Source organism: Jatropha curcas, chromosome 4 (assembly GCF_041381405.1).
Source record: "Jatropha curcas cultivar XTBG-Jc1 chromosome 4, XTBG_Jcur_1.0, whole genome shotgun sequence".
NCBI classification, from domain to species: domain Eukaryota; kingdom Viridiplantae; phylum Streptophyta; class Magnoliopsida; order Malpighiales; family Euphorbiaceae; genus Jatropha; species Jatropha curcas.
Window position 1 is genome coordinate 27,866,086 of NC_143154.1, and position 12,826 is coordinate 27,878,911.

The 12,826-nt window shown below is 31.7% G+C and overlaps 1 protein-coding gene and 1 long non-coding RNA gene across 2 annotated transcripts; both read left to right on the forward strand.

Annotated features, from left to right (window-relative positions):
* The first annotated feature begins 508 nt into the window (after positions 1–508).
* Positions 509–2,236, forward strand: LOC149497161 (uncharacterized). Its single transcript, XR_016320590.1, has 3 exons — positions 509–618; positions 703–768; positions 2,008–2,236. It is a non-coding gene; the product is annotated as an uncharacterized LOC149497161 (long non-coding RNA).
* Positions 2,237–5,560: 3,324 nt separating this feature from the next.
* Positions 5,561–7,451, forward strand: LOC105644150 (UDP-glycosyltransferase 83A1). Its single transcript, XM_012229423.4, has 2 exons — positions 5,561–6,353; positions 6,425–7,451. Exons 1-2 carry the CDS (start codon positions 5,912–5,914, stop codon positions 7,306–7,308), a joined length of 1,326 nt encoding a protein of 441 aa, XP_012084813.1. The 5' UTR covers positions 5,561–5,911; the 3' UTR covers positions 7,309–7,451.
* Positions 7,452–12,826: the final 5,375 nt, after the last annotated feature.

Consider the following 12,826-nt stretch of genomic DNA (forward strand, 5'->3'; position numbering starts at 1 on the left):
TTCATTATACATTATTTTATTTATTTCTTTAGATTTTTACCTCTCACACGATATTTCCTTTTTCTTCTCTTGTTTCTATTTTTTAAAAATAAAAGAAAATTGTAATAATTTTTTAAAAAAGATTAGAACAAAGAGAGAGATAAATTGAATCGGTTTATATTTGATATACTAATTCATTGAGTTAAATTGTCCATTTTAATTTTACGAAGCTTGTCATAATCTTATTTCTTTTTGTTTGTTGTTTTGAATATAATTTTTATAAATTATAATTCATTTCGATTGTTTGTGTGACATCCTACCGAGTCGAGTCAGTTCATAGAGTCGAGTTAAGTCAGGCCAAACCAAACCCGGTTGGGGTAGAATGGATTTATAAGTGGATTTACTTGCCCTAGAAAATGTAGGTCTTATTTGGTAATTGCACCATACAATTAAAGAGATGGTTGGGAAGTATACGAGCCTTCCATTTGACCTTGCGTTCTTCATTTTCTTCACCTTCATCTTCAACGTTTTCTTCATCTTCATCTTCCTCTTTATCTCCTTCATCTTTCTCTTCATCTCTTTCCCTTCTCCATCCATTTTCATGGTAGTTAAGCATTAAGGCAACCTCTAGTTCTCCAAGTAAGTAGAATTTCTTGAAGCTTTATGCTATTCAACCTCTAATTGAGTTATATCGTAGATAAGTGATAAGAATTTTTATTATAGGTGAAGGAAGTTCAAAGGTAGTAGAAAAAGGAAACTAAAGAAGAGCTCAAGCTTTTTGGAGTAAAGGTTTGATATCTCTTTTCATTTACCATTTTTCTTGCATGAGAACTTGTGTGGTGTGTTGATAATGAGACCATATATTGCTTAGTGTTGAGTGAGAGGACTGGAAATGGTGAGAAAACAGGGGAATGTTGAAACAGGTTTTCTGGAAAAAGAACCAGTGACTTCATCTTGATTTTTACCCTAGTAAATGATGGAATTAGGAGGAGTCATAGAAGAGTTATTTGTTCCTCTATGTGTTAGCTTTACATGGGTTTTTTAATCACCCAAATCGGAGTTGTATATTGAGAGATATGACCAAAAGAGTGCAGCTCGCGCAGGCTGGAAGCACGTCGCGCGACCGCGTAGACTGGAAACACGTCGCGCGCTCGCGACTTGCACTTGCGCGCTCGCGACTTTGGCCTGAAGCTCTCTGCCTCTCATTTTGCACATTACGCGCTCGCGACTTTCAAGTGCGCGCTCGCGACTTGTGCTCGATAACTCACTGACTCTCATTTTGCCCTTTACGCGCTCGCGACTTGCAAGTGCGCGCTCGTGACTTGCATTTCTGCAGCTCGCGCTCGCGACTTTGCAAGGCGCGCTCGCGACTTTGGTTTTCATGCATTTTTGGACTTCTTTTTCAATGCAATTGGAATCCTTTGCTCACCTTGTATGCCTCCAACCATTCTAAAACAAAAATATAACATTAGAACATGGATCAAACAACATGAAAGCATACAATGATGTGAAATTAAGTGAACATTATGATTTATGAAGTTATGAACATGAGTTATGAACTATTAATGTGATGTTATGTTATACTATTGTCATACCAACATTATGCTCCATTGAGGTTCGGTAGAAACCATGTAGATAAGACCATGTCGCGACATAGGATAGCAGATCTGCGCCCCATACAGTTTGGTACTCCGGCTACAGGCCGTTGAGTGGATATGATTATACAGGCCATAACAGCCAAGCATACAGTATTCATACAGTTTCATACAGTTTTTCTTATCACTTCGGTTTCGCTATAACCTTATGGAGCTATACAGATATCTTGACTTCACATTGCATGAATCATACAGTATATTAAACAAAAAGAAAGACCATCAAGGTAAAAGAATAGTATCATGATATGTATGCTTATATGTGCCATATGTGTTTACATGCTTATTTCTATACATGTATGTGTTTCATTGTTCTTTTTATGATGAGATATCCACTGAGCTCTTTTGCTCAGCAAGTTACCTGTTTAACTCGCAGGTTTTGAGACTGGTCAGTAGAGAGTCAGCTTACAACTGCTGCAGTTCATCTGTAGAAGACTCAGTCTTCAGGGTAGCTAATCATTTTCTTGTATATCTTTGGTCTATCCTTTTTATGGCATGTACAGGGCACACAGTTGGGCCCATTTCATTTTGTAAACAAACATCATGTCTTGTAAATATTCAGTACATTATTAATGTAAATAACATCAGCATGATATTATATTCAATATCCATTATGATTTCAGCATGTCAGGTCAGTTTGTCAACCAGTTTGTAACGTTTCGACTCGGTTCATTCGGGTTTACGGGTGGACCGGGAAGGGATGTTACAGTTTGAAAGTGCAATATCTTATATTAGATTAATAGACTATAATTTCCATAGTAATAAACACTAATAATACTAAATCGGTTTTAGTAAATCGTAATAACAACATAAAATAATGTAATTAAATGCATTTGAGATCTGATAAGCTATGAGCTAAATCAGATAAATGTAAGTTTATGGGATATCCAAAAGAAAATATTGAATATTATTTCAACCATCCTATTGAGAGAAAAATATTTATCTCAAAATATGCTACCTTTTTAGAAAATGTGTTTATCCTTAAAGGAAGCGGTGAGAGCTAGGTAGAACTTGAAAAGTTCAAGAATCTCAAATACACACTAAAGATGAAACTAGAACAATATATTGTTACATTAGATTAACACTCATAATACATTAGTTAAAGAACCACCATGTAAATCTATTAGGATGAGCCGTGCTCCTACAAAGGTTGAACCTTCTTGTGGAGACTCAAACCAAACAAATATAAAGGAGAAATGTTTGACATTTTACATGCAATTTAAGCAAAACATGATTATGAAATTTGTCATATTGATGTCAAAACTGCATTCTTAAATAGCAAATCTAATGATTTTTGAATCAAAAAAATTTCCTAATATAGTATGCAGATGGCAAAAGTCCATTGGTAGACTTTAGCAAGTCTTTGCAGAATGAGAACATCTGTTTTAATGAAATAATCAATTAGTTTGATCACATTAAAAATACGGATGATCTTTGTGTGTATAAGAAGGTCACTGAAAGCAGAATGATATTTCTTATTTTATATGTTGATAACATATTAATAATAGGAAATTACATTCTATTACTTTAAAATTTTGGTCATCCAAGAACTTCTCCATTTGAGAAACGGCTTATATACTTTGTATTAAAATCTATAAAGATAGATTCAATAGGCTGCTAAGATTATCTGAATCCACATATATTGATAAATTATTAGCATTCAGGAATCCAAAAGAGGATACTTACATATATATCAATCTACCTGGATGAAAGTTATTGGACTGTTGTTAAAACTATCCTTAAGTATTTAAATATAAGTAAGGATACTTTTCGGTTGTGGAGAAACTAATGAACTAAGAGTTCATGGATACATTGATGCATAGGATAAAACACATGGGTAATTGGCTTTAGTGCAAGTGGGAGATTGTTAGTTATATGCCCTATAGCCAGTTCAATTGATTATATTTTGGATATAATTTTTCATGTAATAAATATTTTATTATTAATAAAAGACATTTATTTATCTTTTATATTCTATTAGTTGAATTTTAGTAAAAGATAAAGTCCATGAGACAATACTGCTTTGTAAAATAAATTATATTGTGGTTATAATTATGAGTTTTATATTTGCATTAAAGTAATATCTCTAAATATTCCTGGTCAATGTTCTCCTAATTATTGGATGACGATTAGAGCTATTGAGACTGGTACATATATGTTCTTTTCTTAGGGAAACTATTGTTCTCATAAGCTAAGATATATGTGATATCTAGAAATAATATGTAGGTGCTTGTTATTTAAACAAGTCCACTGAATTGACCTGCATGAGAATTTTATATGGAGAGTTATCTGTGTCTATGAAATACTCAAGTGATGGTTATGTAAGTGATCATTTGACTTGAAATTACTAAGCTATTTTGTATGAAGATGACTATGTTTGATTCTTCATTCACATTATTCATTCATGAATAATAAGCAATGATTTTTTAGATATAGTATGAACCGTATGGAGATAGTTGTGTAATTAAGAGAGGATTCATTACTCTTGATAGGTGTCAATTTTATAGTATTTTTAATATAGTTTTCAGTTAGAATTTTAGTAAATTTTATCACTTTAAATTATTTTTACTTCGTTTTAACTATAATCTTTGTTCAAAACTTTCTTGAATCACAATCCACTTGATCTGAAAGAAAATTGTAGGGTTTTGGCACATAAAAGAGCATTACAAAGAAAAATAGTCAGGGGCTAGCACGCCCTCGGCATGCCAGACAGCACGCCCGTGCCCAAAGGAACCTCAGGGCGTGTTTTCCTAGCACGCCCATGATGAAAGTTATCTTGGAAGGACAGAGCCTAGCACGCCCAAGCCGTGCTATGGCGCACGCCCGTGCCACAAAGACTTCTCTGAGCGTGTTGCAGAGCACGGCCTGTGCTAAGTCATTCATAGATCCAGACTCTAGCATGCCCAAGCCGTGCTAGATGGCACGCCCGTGCCACGAAGGCAGAGCTGATTTGAACTAAAAACGCGAGCAGATCTTTTTCTCACATGGGCCCACCTCAGATATGTTCCTAAACGTGCAAAACAAGATCAAAACCTATTTAGGAAGAAAGAAGAGTCCTAATTAAGAAGAAATCCAAGGCCTAATCAATTATGATCTCCAAAGAAGATTTCGTACTTAATAAAGATTCTATTTTCTAAACGGAGTCAGATTTTCCTCTAAGAAGTCTATATAAAGAGGGGAGCTATTCATTGTTGGGATATCTCGAATTTTAGTATTTTTCTACACAGTTTTCTCTCTCTCAAAGATTTCAAGTGTCCAAGATTTGTGCCAAGATTCAAGGAAGCAATCCACATAGCTATTGTCTAGTTTTATTTCTAAACTCTTAATCTTGTCTTTCTTTTCATTATTCATTGCTGATTATGAAGTTTTATTCAGGCATTATTGAGTTTTATTTAATTATTTTGTCAAACTAAACTCTCATACTAGGAATTTGATGTAGCTTAATTCGATTCCAATTTATAATATTAGATTTGTTTTCCTTGTTCATGATATAATTTATTACTGAAAAAACTTAAAATTGAGAAGTAAATATTACCTTTGCATGTGCAGTATATAATTTATCATGACCAAATATATAAATTCATTCATCTGTTTTTTCTAAAAAAAAAAAAATATCTGTGGTGCCTCAAATTTTGTAAGAAACTTATTTTACTCCTTAAAGTTTATTACATTTTTTCATACCAGCAATAATAATTTTTAGGATTTTTAGCTTTTATATGTAAAATAATTAATTTGATATATTGTCAGTATAATTTTCACATTGTCAATTATACAATAAGTGTTTAATTCATCTAATACTATATATTGTAGTGTTTCATTAAAATAATTTGCAAACAAAAATATTTAATACGTGCAATTTTATTAATTGAAATATTTAATGGATCAAAATAAAAGATTGAAGATGCTATAAGAAAGGTTCTGACGTAAATCTCATTTATCAAAATTAAATTCTTTGATATTTTTAAATTTTTTAAATTAGTTTCATAACATAAAAATAATAAGTCAAAATTTTTGCTATAGAAATGGCAATAAAATACAGTACTGGTGTAGTTAGGTTGGGATTGGATAAAATACAACCCACGATTCCTTTTTTTTTTAAATGAAAAGTTTTGGTCTCTTCTAAAAGCAGATAATACAAAAAAAAAAAAAAAAAAAAATGAGATTCCAATTTCAAGATTCCACTGAACATCAAAAAACTAGAAGACAATATCTCAATTATTGATTTCTTCCTCCTTATACAAGTAAAATTAACAAGAAGTTCAAGAAGTAGGAGATTAAAAATGGGCAATCCACATATTCTGGTAATACCTTATCCAGCACAAGGCCATGTAATTCCATTAATGGAGCTCTCTCAATGCTTAGCTAAACATGGCTTCAAAATCACATTTGTAAATGCAGAATCTAATCATCAACTGATAAAAAATGCATCCACATCAAGTACAAGCAGTGATCAAATAAATTTAGTTTCAATTTCAGATGATGCAGTGAAGTTGTCTTCTGATGCAGTCTTGAGAGTTATGCCAAGCAAAGTAGAAGAGCTTATTGAACAACTTAATGATAAGATTAGTTGCATTATTGCTGATCAGAGTATTGGATGGGCCTTGGAAATTGCAGAAAGGAAAGGAATTCGGCGAGCCGCTTTCTGTCCTGCTGCTGCTGCTCAGCTGGTTTTGGGATTTAGCATCCCAAAGTTGATTCAAGATGGAATAATAGATGATTATGGTGAGTTAGTTCTTTCTCTTCTTATTGTTCATTTTGTTTTTAGTTGATCACCAAGTAATTGAGATTTTCAGGAACCCCAACAAAAAAGGAGATAGTCAGGATTTCACCAACAATGCCAGCGATGAACACTGCCAATTTTGTGTGGGCTTGCCTTGGCAACATGGAATCACAGAAGAATATTTTTAAGCTAATGCTTAATAACAACAAATCTATAAAGTTAACAGATTGGCTTCTCTGCAACTCCATTTATGACCTTGAGCCTGCAGCTTTCAACTTGGCTCCACAAATAATTCCTATAGGTCCAGTTTCAGAAATCAACAGACAAAGACTCAATTCAACCGGAAACTTCTGGGCAGAAGACTCAACTTGCCTTCGATGGCTTGATCAACAGAAACAACAATCTGTCATATATGTTGCGTTTGGTAGTTTTGCAGTTTTTGATCCAAAACAATTCCAAGAATTGGCTTTAGGGTTGGAACTTTCCAAGAAACCATTTCTTTGGGTTGTAAGGCCAGATATAAAGAGCACAAACAATGCTTTTCTTGAAGAGTTTCGAGAAAGAGTGGGCAATCTTGGTAAGATAGTTAGTTGGGCACCTCAAAAGAAAGTTCTTGCTCATAAATCTGTTTCTTGTTTTGTCAGTCATTGTGGCTGGAACTCCACCATGGAAGGTGTAAGCAATGGAGTACCTTTCTTGTGTTGGCCTTATTTTGCTGACCAGTTCTTTAACCAGAGGTACATTTGTGATATTTGGAAGATTGGATTAGAACTTGATAGAAATGAAAATGGTATAATCGTTCACCTGGAAATCAAGAATAAGGTGGAGCAAGTATTGGGCAATGGGGAGTTTAGAAAAAGAGCATTGGATTTGAAAGAACTGGTTGTAAATAGTGTTGAAGAAGGTGGTAGCTCTTACCAAAATTTCAAGAGGTTCATTGAATGGATGAGAGAGTAGGTAGTTTTGTTATCAACAAACATGATTAGACTTCTGTCTTTTTTGTTAAAATTTGAATGATTGGATTGTGAAATTTTCACCTAATTTGTATCATCTTTGTGAGCACAACAAGACACAAATAAAAGCGTTCAAAGTTCAGACCATTAAGTCCTATATGCTAACATTAAGAAGAGCAAATTGAAAGAAAACAATCGATGTAGTAGCTTTGTAGAAAACCCATCACATTACCTGGGTTGGGCCAGAAGTCCAAAACCAAGATTTATGGTTACATCAGACAGTTTGCCATGTAAGGTAATAAAGGCATTTTTAGTGTCTTTTTACGCTAAACCTGTCTTTGATTATATTATACTAGATTTCATTGTGGATCACTAAAGTGTAGTGCAATTTCTTTCAGTTTAAAAAGAAAATTTTTCATTTGATTCATTAACAACAGGAAAAGGAAAAGATTTCACATCATTAGCTTGCTTGTTTGTGGACAAAGTTGATTCGAGATTATCATGTTGAACCCTAAAATATGTTCGAGGATTTCGAAATGATCCATTCTTTATAGTTCAGCTTATGGTAATGGCTTTTGAGTCCAGAAGTTGTAAGCTCATATAAAAAGATGCAAGTCCTTCCGGTTTGGAAAGAGAGAACGTTCTCTATATTATTCATGAACGACAAAGAAAAATCTCAAACGACAACAATCATGTTTTCAAAATTATAATTCATAAACAATCGGGAAAAAGTTTTTATTTTTTCCAAAATCGTAATTTTGTATTTGTAGGAGCTTACCCTTTTTTTTTTTTCTTATTCCTCGGATTCTTCAAAGTTTCAAATATTAATCAAATCTAAATACTTGAAAATTAAGATACGAGGATCACTTAATAGTAATGAAAATTTTCTAACTATGAAATTATTTAAAATAAATTTTTTACCAATAATATGTATAATACTCATGGATATCTACCATCAAACCTATTTAATATAACATGTAACGAGTAATAAATATTTAGAAATAGATACTCATATGCATCATGAATATAATTTTGCTATTCAATATTTATCTCAAAAATCTATTTATAATTATCCAAACCTACATTCAACGTATTAGAATATGGCATGGCAGGACAAGCACTCGAAATACATGCCCTTCTTCCATTCCTAATTAAATATAATTGATCCAAAAGGTGATGCATCAATGTTGTTTCCCCATGGCTTGGATCAAATTAATCAAGTCAATTGATTTAAGAGCAACAATTTTTTTTTTCTCTTCCTTTAAAAAAATATTTTAGAGTGGAAAAAAAATAAATAAACGATCATAGCCGTTCAGATTTACACGTATAGTCAATGTATTATTAATTAATTAAAACGTTTGAGTGGAGGGTTTCTCTCTTCCTCTTTTCTCTCTGGTTTATTTAACCAGAGATTTTGTTTGGGGCTGCCATTGTTAATCAGCAGCAGCCCCGTACTTTTCTTTTTTCTTCTCGCTTAATCTTTTACTCGTTTTTAATAAACTCATATCTTTTTTTCTAATAGCTTTGTTTTTTCTTTTTTTTCTTTTTTTTTTTTTTTTTGTTATTGTTGCTTTGTCTCCATATTTGAAGTTCTTTTGTTCCTTCTTCCTTGAGGGTTTAGTTCCTTCTTTATGAAGATTTGTTATTAAAATGTATAATATTTAATCTTATGTTGTTGGAGAATTTAAATCTTGTTTTACTAATGCATATTTTCGATCAATGGAGTCTGGTAGTGCGGTTTATTCCTCAATTGATGCTATTAACGCATAATAGCTTGAACTCATATGTGTATGTTATACGCAACAAATTTTTTGAAAAAGCAATCCAAACATAGAAGATTTGGATGATTTATTTTATTGTCCAAATCAATTAAAGGATCAGTTGCTATTATAAAGATTTATATCGATCAAGGTTATCTTTAAACGGAAAAATCCAATATTGTTTCTTTTAGTTTTAGTTTTATTATTCAAAAGAATATAGATAATTCTTTTATTGTTGAAGGATCAGCAAACTTTCTATTAATTATGATAGTAAGTTCTACTAGTTTAATTGAGTATTTGTAATACTTGATTTTATTATTAATGAATTAAATTTCTAAAAAAAAAAGTTGGAGTGAATTACTATTTAATTATTTATTTATACTCAAATCTTTATTTTCATAATTTGATATTTACTTCTTCGTAAATTGCAATGAAAAATTAAATTATTTTTCTTTATACATATACAACAATTATATTCAGATAAAATTCTCTTAACATTACAACTCTAATGCTTTATCCGGCAATATAGCTTTGAAACTAGCTAACGTTTTGTCTTCAAAACTCTATCTGTACCAATTATAGCATTTGGTAGCATAATGTTTATAATTGTTTTTAGAGATTGATGGAAATTTTTATAAAACATTAAATACTATAAAGTTTAACTTTTAATATTTAGTATTTAGCTTTTTAATTAAATTTTTTGACAATAATACCATTATTTTTCTCTCCCAATTCAGCTAATTAAACAACTAATAATATTAATTTTTTGTTATTTTAAATTAAATAATTATTTTTACCGAATACTTCTAATTTAAACTGCTACAGTGAAAAGTTAACGGTTAATATTAGAAGTTTTAAAATTTTTTTTTAGATAAAATTGAATTGGCTGTTGATTGGATAAATTAAATAATTAATAAGACAAGAAATAAGGGAGATGAGATCACAAAAATTAAATTGAACAATGGAAACTGTAAAAAAGGATAAAAGAACAAAAGGTCCCTAGTCCCCAATGCACAATTGTCCATATTAGACAAAACAAGTGGGCCATCTGGATGGGCTCCCAACCGAAAAGGGTTGTTCACCCATGTTTATTTTTCTTACCCTCTACCGACCAGAAAACCAATGGAATAAAGCTACTAAACACCACATGGAATTCCCTAGCTAAAAGTGTTTTTTTTTTTTTTTAATTAAAAATATTGTAAAAAAAAAAACCTAAATAAAGTAATATGTTAGACCCCATCTCTTGACCCTTTATCATTTTGTCCCTCACTTTGATACATCTTTTTCATATTTGACCTAGAGAGAGAGAGAGAGAGGGGGGGGGGGGGAATTTTTTTAATTTTTCAATAATTAGGAATGGTAAAACTTTGTTAGTGAAATTTAAATTTTATTAATACTAGTACATATTGCACCTTAGAAAAAAGGAAGAACATACAATAACAAGGAGAATGACTAAATTGTGAATAATTAAAGTAAAATATTAGTGGAACCAATAAGGTGTTGGTTGAAGCGGTTAGCGACCTCAATTCCGTAAGGGTGAGAGTATAAACTTGACTTTCGAAAAGTATACTTTGCTGAGAGAGCTCGAAATTAAACCTCTCCACTATAAAAAAAAAAGTAAGACACTGGTGGAAGCTTCCCCTTCATTTTGCCATTACTATATATATACATGCCATACATTGTCTTTTAAAAGATTCAAATTATATACTACTACTAATTAGCTAATAAAAAAATTAAATTTAACTATCCGAATCTAAAATTATCGACCAGTGAAATTAAGAATGAGTTTAGAATGCCCAAAAGACAACTTTCATGGAGAGAAAAAAAAAGAAAAAAGAAAAGGACCTTATTAATTAATTCCCATCCCACTTTAGCAACACATATAGTCACATGCAGCAGTGACAATTGTCACACATGCATTGAAGGTGGAGAAGTGTAGCTTCAAATCCAAAACTAAACATGTGTATTCCAAATCACTAAATCTAATCATATAGTAATTAAAATATTTTATTTTAATTAGACTTTGAGTGAGTTTTGTAATCACCAATTTTGCAATCATGTAAATAATTTCAATACTATTAAATTTTTTTTATTAAATCACATACTATCAAATACTATTATTTAAATTAATAAAAAAATACCAAAGTGTCAATCATTATAAAATATGATGCGATAATTTTTAAAATCAATTTTCAATTATTTCAATTTCAATTTCAATATTTAAAATTGAGATAAGCTAATTATATTCTATTTTGGAGCCAATCTCAGTCCAATTTCAATTTGAATTGATTCAATGGCTGTGATTAATGGTAGGGTCTTATATGATTGTTGTATTATTAATATGCACATCAAAACATAGTCTAATGATAAATATATGAACGATTTCACAATAGATCCTCCATAATCAAAATTAAGCCTCATTTGTGATAATATTATAATTAGACACGAAATTTTGGAAGGGAGAGGGAGAGAGAGAGAGAGAGGGAGGGGGGCTGTCAAATGATCAGTTCCATGCAGGGAATGTGCAGAACATGCTGTACATTTCATGCTGCTTCACTGTCTCACCCTTTGTCACATGTCTATCTCTCCCTTCCTAAAAGCAACTATCCAAAATCACTCTCTCTCTCTCTCTCTCTCATTCTTTCACCATGTGCCAACCCATGTGCTCTCTTTTCCCTCTCTTTCTCTTCCAATTGAGGCTTTGCTGGCCCATATCACCTTCACATGCACCCTTGGGGGAAGCCACTCTCTCTCAATTACAACTTGCTCACTGCTTACTTACCCTTTTTTCTTCCCCTCTTCTTCAATTGACTGAATTACCCTTGGGACCTTCAGTTTTATCTAAATTGCCTCTTTCCTTTTTATTATTATATTTAAGAAAAGGAAACCTTGTCTTGCTATACTTTGAGCTAAATATAATAATGTTGTGACTTGTTTGTTCTGAGTTAACTTTTCTTTTACACCTTTTTTTGGGTACTTGATTTCATTATCAATCTAATTAATTATTAACTAATTTTATATAATTATTAAGCAATCTCATGATCTTCAAGTATCTATCCACTAATCTTGATTTGTTGTTTTTAAATATTTGTCTCATTTTAACTTGTCAATATAATTTTATCTTTCAATAATAAAATATTTATATATATTCACATTGTATATGCTACTTATGTAAAATTCTTTCAACAGCTATAATAATGACTTCGAATTTCAAAATCTCAGCTTGCAGTTGCAGTTATATAATCTACTTCTTTTAATTCAACTGCCTATTATCAATATGAATCTATTGCTAGGTCGTATATGCATTTACCATTAGGATATATCTTAGTATGCATTAAATTGATAGTTAGTCTTACTCTACCAGTGCAAATGGATCAGACTAATTGATTATATTTATTAAATCAAGAATTTATTTGATGGAAAAAAAAAAACGTAATATTGATAAACTTTTTATAAAGATGTTGAAGATCACCTAATTTCTAATTAGGAGAGCAAGCAAGCGAACAGGTTTATTGGTAATATTGATAAGACTTAGGGGTAAAGTGGGAATAAAAAGAATAGAAATGTGGTGTAGTCCTAAAGTTTGGCATGTGCGGATCCAGATAGGCAGGCTTTTGCTGGCAAGTGAGAGTCCTTACACATTCAGCCCTTCCTGGCTCGCAAGTTGTGCCCTGCCCTGCCCTGCCCCCCTCTTCCCGCTTCTAACTTTTCAAGTGCAATACGAAACTGGTGTCGTTTTCCATGTACAATTCCAATAATAAC